The sequence below is a fragment of the Mangifera indica genome, chromosome 1 (assembly GCF_011075055.1).
Source record: "Mangifera indica cultivar Alphonso chromosome 1, CATAS_Mindica_2.1, whole genome shotgun sequence".
In the NCBI taxonomy this organism is placed as follows: domain Eukaryota; kingdom Viridiplantae; phylum Streptophyta; class Magnoliopsida; order Sapindales; family Anacardiaceae; genus Mangifera; species Mangifera indica.
This window is the reverse complement of record NC_058137.1, coordinates 26,553,916-26,572,068: the sequence shown is the minus strand read 5'-3', so window position 1 is coordinate 26,572,068 and position 18,153 is coordinate 26,553,916. Positions and strand designations below refer to the sequence as shown.

At 32.2% G+C, this 18,153-nt stretch overlaps 1 protein-coding gene across 4 annotated transcripts; it reads left to right on the top strand.

Moving 5' to 3' along the window:
• The first annotated feature begins 2,195 nt into the window (after nt 1-2,195).
• LOC123228641 (B3 domain-containing protein Os07g0563300-like) lies at nt 2,196-18,058 on the top strand. Of its 4 annotated transcripts, none has more exons than XR_006504743.1 (15): nt 2,196-2,354; nt 2,479-2,533; nt 3,453-4,180; nt 5,339-5,502; nt 9,524-9,605; nt 9,776-9,874; nt 10,593-10,695; nt 10,979-11,180; nt 11,358-11,457; nt 11,994-12,168; nt 12,585-12,664; nt 13,661-13,704; nt 13,839-13,958; nt 16,495-17,390; nt 17,642-18,058. XR_006504743.1 is itself a non-coding variant. In XM_044654098.1 (13 exons), the coding sequence occupies exons 4-12, from the start codon at nt 5,378-5,380 to the stop codon at nt 13,691-13,693; spliced, it is 999 nt and encodes a 332-aa protein (XP_044510033.1). In that variant the 5' UTR covers nt 2,196-2,354; nt 2,479-2,533; nt 3,453-4,180; nt 5,339-5,377; the 3' UTR covers nt 13,694-13,704; nt 13,839-15,411. The 4 variants fall into 4 exon arrangements, 1 of the variants encoding a protein (XP_044510033.1); XR_006504741.1 differs by having other exon boundaries at nt 17,555-18,058; XM_044654098.1 differs by lacking the exons at nt 16,495-17,390; nt 17,642-18,058 and having other exon boundaries at nt 13,839-15,411.
• The last annotated feature ends 95 nt before the right edge of the window (nt 18,059-18,153 follow it).

Sequence of the window (18,153 nt, the reverse complement as noted above, 5' to 3'; positions counted from 1 at the left end):
TAATTAATGATTTGGTAAGTTCTTATTTTATGTAGAAAAATAATATATGATTAGAAGATTTATAAAGCTACAACTACAACAAGTGCTCATGTTCATGTACCGTCTGAATATTAAAATTATTACTAATTATATGTGTTAGTCACAACCGTTTGTTATAAAAGAATAGAATCATGTGTATAAATAAAATTGTATAAATTAAAATAGTAATTTATGATTAGATAATTTATTTATTTATTTTTTTTTACTTAGCATCATTCAATTAAATATTACTATACTAAGTTATATAAATAAATTTATATAATTTATTTATATATATAATATTATTTATTATATAATTATTGAATTAAATATATAAAATTAGACGTGTTTGTATTTGAGTTATCAGATTCAAGAATTAATAATAGGCCTTGGGCCCAATTGCTTAAAGAATGTAGGACCTAGACGTGAACAATACAAAGAGTGAAGGGCTGAGCTTCAAATCAGGGGACATCATTATGGTATGGGCGTGGGAAGATTTAAGTACAAACTGTAGGGAGTTGGCGTTTATTTCTGAGGCAGAGAGTGAGGCACACTTAGGGGTAGATTCAACAATAGTCAAGTCAAGTCTCAAATTTGCTGAAACGATTGAATAATATTATTAAATAGATAAATAAATATCTCGAATAGAGTTATCTATTCTCAATTGACTCATTTGAATTGAATTATAGATCTAGTTCGAACTTGTTTGAGTCAGATTCACCCTTATATATAATATCTTTGAAAGATTAAGATAATACTTACACTTCCTCTAGAACTTGCCGCTTAATAATTCTCTCCTACCTTGTTTATAGTACCTTGAGTAGCTCCCAAGTTAGACAATCTTAGCTAAGAATCCTTGAGTCATCCTGCAATTTGCTAAACTATGGGGGTAATATTAGTTTGACAAAGTATAGGGGCAATTCTGTCTTCTTGAATTGGTTTGCCACAACACAACCTTTGGTATGAAGGACACCTTGAACATGCTCCCCAAAATTCAGATATGATATTTCCTTAAATACGTCATGGTCCAGTAAAACAGAGTTAAGTACCAAACGGAGCGTTTAATTGGGGGCCATGAGAAGATATAGCCATTGATTGTGAAAGAGAAAAGCTAAAGCTGTTTGGTAGTTCATTTTGTCCATTAATAATAATACTGGGAGTAGGTGTAATTGCTTTCCATCATGCACACTCCATTCAGTCCTAATAAGTATAACTAGCACCCGAATAGAAACACAAAAATTTGGTAAATGGGTTGAGTCGCAGTCCCACCCAACCTTATAGTAGGGCCTAGATCAGTAGTTCTCAATGAGTGCAAACAGCTGATTCAAGACATGTCGCACTGAAAGTGATTTGAGCTGGATTAGACTCTGTTTGGAGGAGTTGGGTTTGATAAAGGTAACCCAACTTGAGATGGGGTTGAGACAATTCGATTTAATCAAGCCATCAAAAAAGTCATTTATATATTTATTTTATTTGATGACTTTTCATCATTTTTGATATTTTTCTTTTTTTTGGTTTCTTTGATTCTTCATCTTTGAAGACCCTCATTTTTTTAAACAATTTTTTCAATAAATTCGTTACTAATTAAATAAGTCAATCTCAATTTGGAGCTAACTATTCTAGATTTGAATTAAATTTAAATTGAATATTGTTTAAGCTTTGTCTTGAATCTACCCCCTAAAGACATTCTTAAACAAGACAATACCAACTAAATCTTAGGTCAGAATGTGACAAGCATAATATAGCCTAGTGTCCAGCAATGGGCCACTAATTCAAAATTTTCACTTTTTTGAAGGAAAAAACTGGCTTGCTGTACATAACAATGTAGCTTCTAACTAATAAATTCAAAATTATTTTTGGTAATGAGTAAAACTATTTGGGTTGAATAATTCTTTTAAAATTGAATTGATCCGACCAAGATAGTAAAATGTTGAGTTCAAAAATTTAATTTTAAAATATTATCAAAATAAATTTAAACCCTAATTTTTATATTTGAAATTTTATTTATTTATCATTTAAACTACTCTACTCTTATATTTAAAATTTTATCCATTTGTCATTTAAATTATCTTTTGTAAGTTCGAATTAATAAATTTGTCCAACTTGCTAGTGAAGTGCATGATTGGGCCGAGTGGTATCCAAATCGAACTCAACTGCCGGCCCATTTTTGATACCAAAGGATGTTTAATCATTTGCCATTTTAGGGTTTTGGGTTTAATCTTTTTTCTCTTCTCTGAAGAAACCTCACAAAATGGCGAAGAACAGAAACAAGAAGAAGCGAGATGGAGCCGTGTCGATGGACATAACCGAACCAACCGTTTCAGATATGGCTGAAGGTACCTATTTTATAATATCTCTCAATTTTTTATATGAACGTTTTAGCTCTATTAGTTGTTTTCTTTGCTTTGATTGTCTTCGTTTGGTGGCATTTTAATTTGTTTCGATTTATATAAATTGCAGCAATGGACACATCGGAATCTGGAAGTCAAAAGCTAGCTTCTAGTATGCTCAATATGTAAGATTTTGCTCTACTTTTAATAACTATATATATTTTGTATGCATTGTTTCTTAATACTAGCAATAGTTATTAGTTTTCTTCGCAAATAAGCACCTGATAGATTTTGGCTGTGTTGTTAATTCATCATTTAAAGGACTTGAAATAATTAGATGGAGGTTGTTGTTAATGGTGAGATAAATTGTTTTTACTGCAGAATTTTTGTTCAGTAACGACATCCTTAAGCGCTTTAATATGTATTGAGGTTCATGATTCTTTGAGTAATAGGAGTTTCTGATCTTTCTTTAAACTATCAATTTGAACTTAATTAGGGAAAAAAGTTTTGTACGTTCCTACTCTATGTAGCGTATATCTTCTATGATGTCTGCAAGATATGACTGTATATTTATACATATTTTTTCTAGGGTTGATGTTTGTATTTTTTCTTTCACAAAATTATATCTGAACTCTTAAAGGGAAGGACTTATAGGAGTTTGTAAAATTTGTCTTATAGCCCTCTTATTAGAGAGTCGAGGTTTGAATTTTGCAAAATATATGAATGTTCTCCAATCTGGTTTGAATTTTTGCAAAATAAATGAATGTCCTCAAGTGTACACGTTTGCATTTTTCTTAAATCCACATCTCAACTCTTGGAGGGAATAGTTGATGGAGTTTGTAAAATTCTTCTTTAACTCTTTTCTTCAACATACAAGAGATAAGGACTATAGAATTTATATAATGTTGACCATAGGAGTGGCATAATATGATAATGTGCTTGAGATTTGGGTCCCTATGGACACTCATTTCTCAATGTTTTTGAGTAGTCATTTCTTTGGATTTGTGATACATATTATGGATTAATCCTGTTTGTAAAATTGTATCTATCTCATTTGTCCAATGAGAGAAGATGATGACTAATTCTGAACCTTTGTGGAAGCAGAAGGATCAAGAAGGGAAGACCAATGAAGAGGTCAAAGAATGTGCGAAAGAAGAAAGCTATAGAAAAAGCTATATCAAAAAATGAAAAGTATGTGGAGAAGAGTTTGAAGAAAGAAAGCAAATCATTGAAAACTCAATCAGCTAAATTACTATACGATTGATTCTGGTTTATCAAGATCATCTCTGTGAAAGGGGCTTTGAGGGTGATTACAATGCCAGAGTATTTTTTTTTTTATTAGTCGAGTTGTAGGGTTGTATAATTAGTTGATTGTTTAAGTATCCAACTAATGGAATTTTCATTTCGATTCAGTCAATATCCTAAAAGATTTCTATGTATAGCATGAGCATTTTCCAATTCACAATTTTGTAGTAGGAGACATCACAGTGAACAGAAATCAAAATTTATGTTGTTCTAAGCTTGATTCCCTTGGCTCTCAGTGATTGATGCTGCAGAATATTAATCTATTCTTTTACCTTTATATTGCTGTAGTTAATCTAAATTTTGGTCTGTTTTTAACAAGTGGAGAACAAACTTGTGTAAGTTGGCCTTATATCAAGCCTTTGTGTTTTGGTCAGCCCTCCAGAATGAAGCTAAACTTGATCCAGGAAGTGGGCTTCTGGGTTGAATTCTGGGCTGTGGGCTCTACAAATTCCAACTAAAAGTCTGTTACTTTCGAGGAATTTTGAACACATTGCCCATATACCATGTCAAACTCAGAAAACTTTTGGGTAAGAGAAAGCTTAATCTTATTTGTCTTTTTCGATCAGATGTTCCTTCTCTCTGTTTAATTCATCAACAAGACCAATGAGATGAACATTCCTCTCTCTTAATAATGTTTTGTTGCACTGTTGATTGAACAGATGAAGTACTTAAAGAAGAGCAATTATTTTTGTTGCTTGTAGGATTTGAATTTTATTGTTATTTAATATTTCCAAACCTCATTAAAATATCCACTTTTTAATGGGATTTAATATATATATATATATATATATATATATATATATATATATATATATATATATATATATATATATATTAATATTCATACCAAATGTTTTTCTATTTGAGGAATTTTTAATTGTTTTTCAACAAAAATTGGGTTACTAAAAATTTGAAAATCAGTTTGGGGTATCACAGTAATGGTCCTTTACAAAATTCAATATTGTCTTTTTAATATTCCCTTTTTACTTATATTAAAAATAATTTTATAAAGATATATTCATTTATTTAGAATAAAGAAATAGACCAACATCCCTCAATTACCATATTTTAAATAGAAGAGTCACCGAGAGTCCTAGACTTATGTTCTCTTCTCAATGTTCATAAAATTTGGTAAGGTTAACAAACCCGAAGCATTGAATACAATAAGACAATGTTTGCCCCCCTGAAGAATTAATTGAAGCCTAATCTAGTAACTCATAATGATATTTAATGCAAAATACTTAAAATGGAAAAGCATATTTGTTATGGTCTTTCAGTTATGTTCTGGCTTTTCTGTATGAACTTCACAGGCGGCATGCATGCATGCATTTGTCTAAAATTTTGAAAGAAAGAGACAAATTGTAAATACATAACTCACTCATTATATTTCTCTGCTTGGTTGTAATTTAATTACCTTAATTTGAAAGTTTTATTTCCATCTAAAACCAATACTATTTTATTATTATTTTAAAATAATTAATTTATTATTTATTTTTCATGAAAGGATCTTCTATAGATGTGATCGAGCACACCATATTTTGTCTCGGATCTCTTGACTAAACTCTGGCAATAACATCATACAAAACCGTTGAAGCAGCTTGTTTCTATCTCTTAAACTTGTCTTATTTGTCTAGTGTTGTCACTACATCACTGTCATTATCACTCTAATTCTTCTTAGTATTCAGTAAAAGCAAAACACTTCAGAGTTCTCCAAGCTTCTTTCAATGGCTTCTTCTTCATCAGCATCCATGAGCAGGACCTGCTTTTACTGCAAGACTGTCTGCACCATCCTCAGGCCTGGCTGGCCCCTCCAGAATGGCGGCTCTGCTTTGCTTTGTATCCGTTGCGCGTATGCTCTTTTGCATCTTCTTTTAATACAACTTTTGATGCATGTTTCATCTCTGTTGTTTAATGTAATGTTGCTACTTATAGGGATGGTGATGGTTTAACATGCATCTTTCATTGTTATAGCCATTTTTTTAATTTTTTGTTTTGACTTAGAAGAGTAGTAATCAACTTTCCTTTGGGGTTGTGCTTGGATAATTGAGGCAGAAAATAGGCATTCAGGGCATGCTTTTGATATATTGTGAAATCTTTTTTTGGGAGGTGTTGATGAATTTGAAAGTGGGTTCATGATGATTTTTAATATTTTAATAGAGTTTCATTTCAATTTTCAAAGTATGAGAGTTTGTCTATTATTAGACTGAAGAGACTGTAGAGAGAGATTTATAAAACAAAAAGTTTATTTTTTTAAAAGTGCATGTAATTTAGATCAGCGGGGCTGAAAGATTAAAGATGGTTCTTGTGTTTTTGGTAATCATTTGAAAAACATTCCTAGCTCTTCCCTTTTTTTTTTATGTTTACAACTCTTTTGATACAAGTCATTTATTTTTCCGTTTGGGAGAGCCACGTTTCAATTTTCAAATATGCCATCAAACGCGTACGCTAATCTTAATTTTAAAAAATTCAATTTTTCATTTAAATTTCATTATAAGGAGTTCTTAAAATCATTGGTTTTCAAACGGGAGCAGCTGGTTGTTCTTTGTGTTTTACTGAGGAGAAGAGATAAGTTAAACCATTTATTTCCATTTGGGTCATTGGTAGACTCAGGGAGTGGTGTTAGATATACAAGTTAAGTAAAATTACAGTGGAATTGGACTCTATGTCTCTATCTCAGGTGAGAATAATCAGTGGAACAAGAGAAAGGTTACCAAAGAATTTTTCTAAGTAGTGCAATTTTGTACTCCCATCATCTGCTTTTTTTGTACTTGATTATATTTTAATCTTCTTGTGACTAGTTTAGATTTTGGAAATGTAGCTTTTTCCTTCAATAGTCAAAATTCTAGTACTAGAGCGTCTAAGGTCTTTAAGATATATGCTCTTTTGTTCCTTTTGTGGAGTGAATCATTAGTTTAGAGATGGTGACATTTCTATTATTCTACTTAATGTAAAATTTTCTTACCATATATCAATCATCCATAGAAATTAAAAGTATTTGTTGTTCTATTTTTGAGAGAATTTCTAGAATTTTAGCCAAGGGGTAACAAAAACTTAACAAATGTCAAACTAAATCAAAATTAAGTTCAAACCTAATCTAACAGTAATAATTAAAATATGGGAGTGTTCTTGACATCGTCATGCTTCAACAATAAAATTGAGACATATGCCGTTAGTCAATAACAGTTAATTTTCATTAACTGTTGCTATATATATGCCAATATGATAGTTTGGTTTTTGTTTTAAAAAATTATAAAACAAACATGAATTTTTAAAAGGTTTGTTAGGTTCGGTTTAAAGGTTAACATCAATAAGGAGTTTAGAGCTATAGTTTTGGAAACTTATTTGTTCAACTTCACTATTCTAGTTCATGATCACTACTCTATCTTTAATAACACCTAAAAGGAGTTAATGCTATCCTTTTTAATTGCGTTGAAGACGAAGATCAAGAATGAAGGGGAGAGAAGGCCTCTACTGCCACTATTGAAGGCCTTTCGGCTAATCTTTGCTTGTTGTCATTGTGGAAACACAAAGATTTAGAGATCCTGGAAGATTTTATAAAGAAAAAAGATACAAAAGGCAATTGAAGGGAGTAAAATTTAATTTTCTTTGCTCTCCTCTATGGCATATATAGCTACATTATTATTGTCGTTGCTTTTATTCCTCTTTCGACAATCTATATCTCTGTTTAATTTTTTCCCTTGTTTTTTTTGTTTTGTAATTTGCAATTTCAAGAACTATCAATGCAATAGATTATTCTTTGGAAAGAAGTTTATGATAGAAATCTTCTTTCCTGAAGACGAAGAAATTTTTTTGAAAAGACGTCATGTTTTATTGTATGCCAAACAACCACACTGAGAAACTTAAATGAATTGAAAACATAAACAAAATTGAAATTAGCCTTAACCTGGGAGATTTTGATTCTTGGAGGATAATGTGGAATTATTTCTCTGTAGTACTAATATCAAATTTTAATTTTACTCATTTGGAATCCATTGTTTGAAGAATACTGAAATCTTTAAATGATGCACCATACCTGCTAAGTAGGAGTTCAAGATGGAGTGCCTATCTTGCACAGTGAAAAATTAATTCCATTATGAAATTGTACTATGTAAAAAAATTTGTGTTCAATTTTATTTCAAATTTCTTTTTTGTTGGTCTCATTTAATGTTTTGGGAAGACAATTTTTTACATTGCAACACCAAATATGCATGTGCGTGTTGGCTAGTTGTGTGTGAAATATTGTCCCTGAAAATATAGGATACAACTCCACTAAATTAGTGCCATTTTTGAAAATGTGCAAGAGCTTTTTTTTGTGTCTTTGGAGAATACAGCTGCATAATTTTTAAAACATGCTGCAAAGGGCTATACCATCTCTAGTTTTACCCGTCTTTTTGTTCTCTCCTCGTTTGGACCTCGCATATTTGCTATCTTTTTCCCTAGTGTAACACTTTTATCTCTCTTTTCATAGTTCATAGGCTTTTATTCCCTTTCTCTTTCATTTTAAATGCTAGCAGCGTGCACTGTTATTGTCATTATTTTTGAAGGTTTTTCTTTTTAAGTAATTGAACACGTTCTTCAATTTTGTAAATGCACAATTTTGTGAGCTAGTTTTTAGGAACCATTTTACGTAACATTATCTGACAGAGGAAAGTAATTAAGCGGTGGGTTTTAAGCATATAATTTCGTATCGTTAAGTGTTTTAGTTTTCTCTTCAATGTTAACCACCCGCTGTGGATCTGTGGTTGCTAGATATGCTTCTTGGGCTGTTTGTCTCACACTAGGAATATGGAGTAGACAATGAAATGACTCAGAAATTGTATCTTTGTTGGGTTGTTTGTCTCACACTATGGACATAGAGTTTCTCAGTTTTGGTAAACATTTTAAGCTATGAAGCAATTTCCCTTACAATGAGAAAGGGCGAATATATAGATAAAGAAGGAATTACTTATCCATGTAAGGGCGAATATATAGATAAAGAAGGAATTACTTATCCATGTGACTTTCTAAGCGTAATCCATATGACACAAACGTAATTAAATTTGATAATTCACATTATGGGGCATGCTTGAGTTTAAATATCATTATCAACATACTTTTTTCAGCCTGAGTTTTTGGGTTTAGTGGTGTCTTGACGAATGCAATTTGAAAACAACCTAAGATTGACATTGAGGAATATATTCCTTAGGAGCTTCAGTTTGGATCTTTTCACCTTAAAAGAAGTGATTCGCGTGAGTTAAGCCACATACTATTGTGCCTTCTATGGCTTAGGTGAGATAATGTTATTTTGGCATCATAGACTAAAACAACGTTGCTTGCTTAGGTGAGATAATGTTAGTTTGGATTCACATATTAAAACGACGTCGTTTTATATAACTTGTATCCAACTCATCATTTTTGGCCTTTTTCCCCTATGTACATTTTCTGATTTGAAATCTTTTTTCTTGATTTCTATCTTTTTTCGCAACTTTGGAGAATATATGCACATTTTATCTATGGATAAATAATATTATTGAAGTGGATATACCGATGCCATATAGTTGTGTTAGAATAGAGAATTCAATATACCAGTACTATATAGGCTTATTAATTAGTTTCCTAATATTATTTTCCTAGTAATGAAAAATTCTCTTTTATGCATTATTATTGGCTAATGATGACTATTATCTGATTGGAATTTTGGCAAAGTTGCAACTTCAATATGCTTAGAGTATTTATGGCTCCTAAATTTTACTAAGATTATATTGATTCATTTTTTTCCATTCTCGATTGATGTAGTAAACCTGTGTATTTAAAAGCATCTTAAAAATACTTAACCTGACTTTTTATTCCTAGCTGTTACAAATAACTGACCTAATAGTTTTCAAATCTAGTTCTGCTTATGAGGAAGGAACATTCTGCAATATTTTTCACCTGGATGTCAGTGGTTGGAGAGATTGTGTTACTTGTAAGAAGGTGAGCTGAAAACTTCTGCACATTCCTTTTACCTGATAAGTTGTTTTCCCACCTACATTCTTTTCTACCTATACAGGTGGTTATGTGGTAATTTCTGGATATGACATCACTTTGGTTACTAGTATGAACTAAGCTAAATTGTTCAAGCATACTTATAGTTATCTGTGCAGATTGTTCACTGTGGATGTATCATGTCAACCCATACACATATTGAATGGGATTCTGGAGGTGTAAGATGTACTGAATGCATAGCAAATGAAATCCTTAAGGTATGAATCAGCTATTTGTCCCTTATCTTTTAAATTATTGTTATTTTTAAGGATCTAATTCCACTCATTATCATCAATTCACTAGTTGGCAACGCTTTCTAGCATTTTCTTCAGACACTCTTTCACATATATACATTATATTTCACTTAATAAACCTAATATTTATAATTATTTTCATTGTTGACCATCTTTTGTTTGAGATTATTGGATACCTTCTGCAATTACCTGTTCATGAGTTGCTTTTCTGATTTTTTTTTTTTTCACTTTAACTTTCATATTTTTCTGTGGGTTGTTAGAAATGTATTGCATCTCTTTTATTAGCTATTAGTAATGCATATATCTGGTAGTTTTGAGAATCTCTTTTGTCATTTTTTTTGTTGTTTTCTTCAGTGTATTACAAATATTTATTTGGAGAAAGTCATGATAAGTAATTTGATAGACTGCAAAAGCACATAATTTTCCTGTAACCCTGACAAGAACAGCATAAATGTCGGCTGATCCTTTTAAAGGAGGAAATTTGCTATTCATAATGATTAGATTATAAATTTGATATTTCAGTATTGAGAAAGGTCACAATGCTTCTAATTAATTAAGTGATTACCAAATTCAATTTCAATCGAAATTTGTTGGTTACTCGGGAATGTGTTACTTTAAAACTGTTTATTTTAGTTCACAAATATAAAATGGTGCCATACTAAGTCCAAATGTTGTATCACAGGGAGCACACAGAAGCAGATTTGAATTCAAGAATACTCGTCCCAGGACTCTGCGGGACCTACCAGAAATTAAACTATATGTTGACTTGGGCAAAGTGACCACTGGTGATTGTCAATATATTATGAACTTGGAAAGTAACTGATAAATGAGTTTATTGTTGTAGCTAATTGATTTCTTTTCTTTGATGAACTTGTACCTAATTTCTCCTGAAAAATTTTTGCTTCATATTTTGCATAATGTGAAATTTTCTTCTTTTATCGCTCATAGACCAAAAATGTAATGCACAGCAACATTTAGATTCCTTTCTCTCTCTATTCTAGCATATGTTAGTTTTTGACTAGAATACAAATAGTGATTACTGAACCTAGCCAGTCATGCCTGTTGTAGGGATCACCACTGGAACACCATCACAAAAAGATGCTCCTTCATGTGAAAGTAGAGAACAATTGTACCCTAATTCACCTGATGATATACCTGACAGTTCTACTGTTAATAAGAAGTGTCAAGGTGATGGTCCTAGGAAAATCCATTCATATCGTCATTACTTGCCTGAGGTAAGTGATGAAGATCTGCAGCATATCCAAAGAGAGTATCCACTATGTACTTTTTTAGATGAAAAAATTAACTAGGAATTTGATAGTCACGATTGTATAAGCAGTATGATAAATGTACTAATTAGTTTGTTCTTTTGAATTAATTTCAAAATCTGTGTCATATACTTCTCATTCTTGTCTTCCTATGAACATGATCCTTGACAACATCTCAGCTCAAAGTCTGTTGTCATTCCTTTGTTTGAAAAGGAATTGACTACCAGTGATGCAGATCCCAAGAATTCGCGTCTGGTAATACCTAAAAAATGTGCATGGGTGAGTTTTTTCACTTTCTGCAGTTTAAGACCGTAGCTTTGACAATTTTCAAGCTGAATGGTTTTCTTAATGTTATCAATTCTGAAAGTTTGTGCTGTTTCTATATTTTGTTATAAAGTTTTTGCAAGTGCAATGTAAAGGGTGATATCTTAAGTTTTGAGATAGGCAGATTATCTTGTGCTCTGTTTTTTTTTTTTTTTTTTTTACTTTTATATATTTACCACGAAGATGATGTACCCTTGATATGGCTTGAGTCTTGTTACTGAATTTTTGGGTGAAACAATTTCTATGCTTCCATTGTTTTTTGCAACATTTATTATCATTTTGTGCCACTTAAAATTTTTTCCATGAATATCTTTCAAATAATTTTTACAAATGAGATAAATTAATTAAAACTTATTTAAGGTTTAAAGCTTACTTTTGCTATCATATTATTATGTAATGGAAAAATTAAGCTTAATGTTTTTTTTAATATTCGCTGTACTGGAGTCTTGGCGTTTAAAGGTTTCTGCTAATAGTTATTGATGATGGGACAGGATTATCTTCCAAAAATCTCTGAGCCCAAAGGAATTCCCATTAAAATCCAAGATACAAGCGGAAAATATTGGAATTTTAGCTACCGGTTTTGGTCCAATAGGAACAGCACAATGTATGTTCTAGAAGGAACTAGAGATTACGTGGCTGAGAATCAATGCCGACCAGGTGACAAAGGTACTTAATCGCATTCCATGTGCATTTATGGTTAGCTTGTTATTTTCTTTTGACAAATTATGCCTGTCAACTAGTTTATTCATATTTGAATTTGCATTTCAATTATACTGCTATTGTCTTTTCATCCTATTCTTTTAGCTTCCAAATAATGATTAGTACAGCTGTACAGATGTTGAGTTTTTTGTCTATGGGCATCAATATCCTGGTGCTTCACACAGAATTACATAGTTGAGTCATTTTATATATGATACAAATGTCATTCAAGTTCCATCTTTAACTCATCTAATACTTTCTTGTGTCTGGGAAATGTTTTGAAAGTTTTTGAAGTGTGTATTCCAGTTTGTTTATGAGATCATTCCTACCCATGAGCATATGATTCGTGTTTTATAGAAACTAAGAGTTGTGTGACTTTTCAGTTACATTTTATCGAATAGATCCAGAAGGACAGTTGGTCATCGGATTGAAAAAAGCTCAAGCAAGTACATCAGATCAAGAGGTATGGCATTCTGAAACAACCAAATCTTTTTATCAGCCTTTGAATATAACAGGTCAAAGTTGATTCAGTGGCATTGTAGCTGAATGACAAATACCCAGGGTTAAAGTAAACATAACCTTATACCCACAGAGACACACACACACAGTGCTTTTTCTTGGAGGACCCAAACTATGCAAGTTGAAGATTTGAGATTGCTTGACCATTGACTCGTAGAATAATTATCCATGGTTAATTTGTTGGACATAATTGGACTGAAAGGGTCCTGCCATGTGTCTTGGTATTTGTGGGTGGTTAAAAAAGGAAAATTTTTCTTTATTGGTTTCAATATCCGAAAGCATCAGCCTGATGTGACCTCCACATTAAGATGGAATATCCTTGGGCTGATGGGATGATGCTTTGATATTCTGCATAAATTGTCTTAGCCCATAAATTCAAGGCTAGGATGTAGTGGTTAAGACGTTTGGTTTCACTTAGAGTCAGGTTTCATTCCCCTTGGGGCCAAATACTTGGGATGTTGTAACCGATAAATATCTGAGTAACGATATTCCTGGGTCCTTTAGAGCCAGAAGGGCCCAAATTTAGAGTATTTTGGTTAACTTCAGAGAAAGTTAGGATGTGATGTTGGATTTACCAAAAAAGAGTTTAATAAGGATATGGACTTCCAATTCCCTCTTAGTACATGGCTCAAGACATTTAAGGGGAACTATTTATTTTAATGCTTTCCATTGTTGCCTTTGATTATAAACGAGAGAAATATGATCATGGTGTCGGATATTTGTAATTTGTCATGCTACCATTTGGTAGCATATAAAGTAACAGATGACTGGTAGCTCTATGAAGTACTTAGTTGACCTATTTCCTTCCAAAGTCATTAACTATGTTTCAAGTTCTTGAAATGTTTTCATTTGTCTTTCATTATATTCTGCATTATGTGTATATTTCTTACTACCCGAAATTGTTTATCTAAAATTTTAGTGATTTATTTTCATCCAACAGAAAATCCAGAGAGTTATGGGCAATACATGCTGAGAACAAGAGGGGTAAATACTCTTCATTTAATCATAAATACATGAATTTTTATAGACTTGTGATGTTATATGCAGTAGTTTACTTTTGTATTTTCATTTGCCAATGTAAAAAATTAATTATTCTGAAATTTTGTGCTCTTTTCCAGAGTTCAAAATGATGTTCCAAAACAAGGATTATTGTCCTTTCAAGACTATTGTGAATCTTGTGCTCTCCATGGATGCTAGTGAAGCTATTCTTGGCGTGAGACTGAAGCCAGTCTTTCTGTGTAAACTTAAATTATCCTTTTCCCTTTATTTATGAAAACTGCCTATTTACAAGTAAAACAAGTTTTCTGTTTCATTTCGTAGTTTCTCAGATTGCCTTCATAGAAAAAATTTATGTTAAATTTTGGTTTCTATTGGTAATGGAAGCATTTTATTAGTAAAGGTGAGGCTGTTAAGAAGCTATACTGGTGAACCAAAGTATAAAATAAAAACCCTCTGTTTGGTTGGGTATAAATTATCAATCAATACAGCCATAGCTGCACCAAATGCGAATTGATCTCTTTTCAAAAACATATACAATGCGAAAGCAAAAAGTGCAGGAAACTTGAATCTGTAGACAATAATATGAAATAGATCTTCTTATGTTAGTGAATGCTGTGTCTGTTGACAGTTGACACTAGGAATTCTGTGTTTTTCTTTCAAACTTTTATCTAGGGTTGATAATGGGCAAGGTTGGATGAACAGAAGATACCACAAGGTGTAACTCTGAACCGAATGGCCTTGATTTTTTTTTTTTTCCAAATAATGGATATGTAATCTTCACCAAGCAAAGAACAGTCCTAAGCCTCCAAAATGTTCCACCTAAAACAAATTTGTCATTTGGGAATGATTAAAATTAAGGGATATTCGATTTGCTTAAAATATTTATAGATTGTATGATATACATAGTTGTAATCTTATAGCTTATTGCTTAATCTTTAATTTGTAGGACTCTTGTATTAAATTTAGTCAGCTAGTCTTACTAGACCTACGATTGCATGCCCACAGACTGCAGTGCATCAATGATGAGTTTTAATCAATCTAGAAAATCTATTAAGACTTAAGGTTGTAATCTCATAGTGTCATGAATAACAATCAAAGAGGCAAACTACTTTTTGAAATCCTTTAGCCACTTGTTCTGTTGAATTTGCTGCTATGCTATCAAGATTACATTTTATTGCTGTCTAAAGGTGCTCTTGTCAACGGAAGATGTGAGGATAGATCAAAAGACATAATTTTGTAAATGGTGAATGGAAAGATTGTCAAATAATCAATTGGAATTTCCTTGGGTCTGGTTCTTTGTATTCAATAAATCAAATCATTTAGTTCTTCGGTTGTGGTATTTCTTGAACTTGTGCCTTGAGCCTTAAATATTGTAGAAAACTGATAAGTTGGGAATATGGAATTCTGAAAGTGAAGATTTATGTGAGGTTCAAATTATTTGCATGCAGCAACAAATATTTATCTTTATAAGGAAGATTTGGCAGTTATGGACAAGCTGAAAGTAGAAGTGATAGCAAACCCTTCTTTACCTAGAGAGGTTGACGCTGCCTAAGGAATTTTTGCTGTAAAATTTAGCCAACTCAATAGTTATTTCATTTCACAATAATCTGTTTTTCTTTCATTTTGGTCTGGTGGGAATTCTAATTTAGATTGGTTGTTCCATGATTCTAGTAGATTGTGCCAAATTTAAATCCAAGTCTTTACCTGGCTGCATATCACTTATTTAATTCTTATTAAACATTTAATTTTATGCATCAAGACTTTCATTAAGTTGATGACGGCATTTAAGAGTTTGTCTTTATTTGCATTTAAGTTATTAATAGAAGCAAATAAATCTAGACTATATTTGACTAAAATTGGGTTCTATAGACGGAAATATGCCTTGTAAGGCAGCAAGAGTTTTAATAGCTGTTGCTTTCTTAATAATATTGTAAAATTTATACAATATTTACACTTGTAGAACAGAAACCAGGAAGCTGAGTTGGCTAATTAAAAGTATTTAACAGGCTTGGTTATGTGTATCTCTTGCAATCAAAATGAATAATATACCATTCCTTCTTCCTTTAATTTCTTTTTATTGTTATGATCATTGTGGAGCTCTAGTTTTGAAGTCTTTGTTGTCATGAGAAGTTCAGTTTACTAGCAGTTGATGGCCTTTTTAGTAAGTCTGACCAGGCAATTTTAGCTTCATCTGTTAGATAGTTTTGCTTTCATTCATTGACTCACCCTTTTTTATAACTTTGGTCTATCTTGAGAATTTCTCTTTCTCATTTTGGTAAATGTTCAAAATGCTTTCTTCCTTGATATTTAATCTGTCTTTGTTTTTAGAATTTTCTTTGGAAGTTTAAAAGGTTAGAGGTCGCATTTGAAGGTTTTCTCATTTTTTCAGATTATTTTTTTATTTCCCATGTGATATGCGGTATTCTTGTGGTGACTTACTGGATTGAAATATTTCTAGTGCTATTAGATACAGTATTTTCCTTCTTTGCACTTGAGTTGTATATGTTTTTCCTTGTTTTTTTAGGAATATAAAATCCTAATCCATACAGATCTTGTTTTCATGGTGTTGATTTTATACTTAAACCATTTATATGAGTACGTTCAAGAATGATGTGAATGGTGCCTCTGTTATCACTATGGAATAGTGACTTTATTCTTCATGGTTAGATTCTTGAAAGTTGTATAGATCGCCTTTTTTAGTATGAAAATGAACTGGTGAGTTATCATACTGTTGAAGTCATTTTTGAGGCTTAGGTCTGCCACATTTTCTTGCAGAGAGCTGTTCTCAGTTTATACCTATGAAGATCAATCTAGCTCGCTTTCTTTAGCCGAGAAGACATTTAAAAGAAGATTCAATGGAGGCTATGGAAGGGTGTGTGTTTCAGGCTTACAGCAATTGTGTTGAGTTCATTATGTGAATGTGGGTGGAAAAGCACCGAGTTTGGGTGCGATATTTTGCCATAGTCATCAGGAAAGGCACTAGAACTCCTTTTGGCTTTATCTCATGTAGAGAGGTTGTGTAAAAAGTTTCAGTCTTGTTTTTATGGTGTTATAGAAGTTAATAAGTATGTCGGATTTGCTTGTTCAATAGGTTCTGCTCTGAAATCCTAATCCTAAATTTTTGTGTACTCTTTGGGATTGGGAATCAGAAGGTTTATTCTTTAGCTTAATAAGATTTATGGTATTCTGGTGAATTTAAGCCTAGAAGTACCAGGTGAAGTCCTAACCTAAGGTTCTGAAGGGTGTAGAGGTAGTGAAGCCCCTGGGATCAGTACTCTGTTTACTTGTGCACTATTGAATGTGGGATTTTTAGATGGACGACTGCACGTGTTTGGTGGTTCTTCTTTCTAGGCAGAGTTTTTGATGGAGGGTTTTATGCTAACCAGTGTTGTGTGCATGTGAGATGTTGAAACAGTGGAACACTTATTCTTGTATTTTTCAGTTGCAAGGAAACTTTTTCATTGGTGTTGTCTGCATCTGGTACCATATTAAAGATGTTGGAGATGGTGTGGGTTGGCAACTGTATTGGTTTTGGAAGATATTTCTTTTTGTGTTGTAGTATAATTTGGCACGAGGAACGTTTGATATTTGAAGGACTGCGCAGATGCATTAAAAGTGAAATGTTATGAGATGGGCAACAGAAGGGAACATTTCCTTTTTAATTCTTCAAGGTAACATTTCTCTGCCATTTAATCCATATGTGATACACAGTTATGCTACAAATATCATTGACATCCTTGTGCGGCCGTTTTGTGTTTATTTATCGCCTAAAGAAATCTAATGCTATCGAAAATACCTTTGTCTTCTTGTTAACTGTTCTTTTTATGAATTACAGATGTATGAGTTTTACAGGATACATACATGAAGAATCCATTAAATTCTGGTATGATAATGTTAGGATTCATATATACATTTCCTGCAGAAAAAAGAGAGTATAAAAGGGAGGAATTTTAACAGTTGGAAAGGATTCAGAAGGCTATTGCTCAAATGCAAAATCAGAAGGCTGCTGTTCTAATGCAAAACCAGCCACAAAAAATATGAAATGTGGCAAAACGGGGGAAAAAGAGAAAGAAGTAGTTGTGGAAAGAGTTGAAAAAGGAGAGCAGGTGTTGGAAAAAGAAGTAGGTGAGACAACTAAGGGAAAGTGGGGAGAGAGTGGTTCTCGAACGCTGAGCATGCACTGTAGGGACTCAACTGAGTTTTTGTGTAATCTTTTTGTGATTAAACTGTTGCTGAAATTGTAATTGATTAGCAGTGGTAAATGGAAATAGTCATTGTATTGGAAAATTGATTTATAAACTTCATTGGAAAATATTCAATACAATACGTATTTTCATTATCTTCTATGATTGTATTATTGTTCCTATTCCATTGCATGTTGTGTTGTTGCTGAAGATGGTTTGCAGGGGACCTTAGTAAGAGCAGATGAAGTAG

Coding starts and splice junctions, on each gene's coding strand:
- LOC123228641 (XM_044654098.1), top strand. CDS start 5,378: ATGGCTTCTTCTTCATCAGCATCCATGAGCAGGACCTGCTTTTACTGC. Junction 10,696..10,978: donor CTTGGGCAAAGTGACCACTG/GTGATTGTCAAT, acceptor TGCCTGTTGTAG/GGATCACCACTGGAACACCA. Junction 12,169..12,584: donor ATGCCGACCAGGTGACAAAG/GTACTTAATCGC, acceptor GTGACTTTTCAG/TTACATTTTATCGAATAGAT.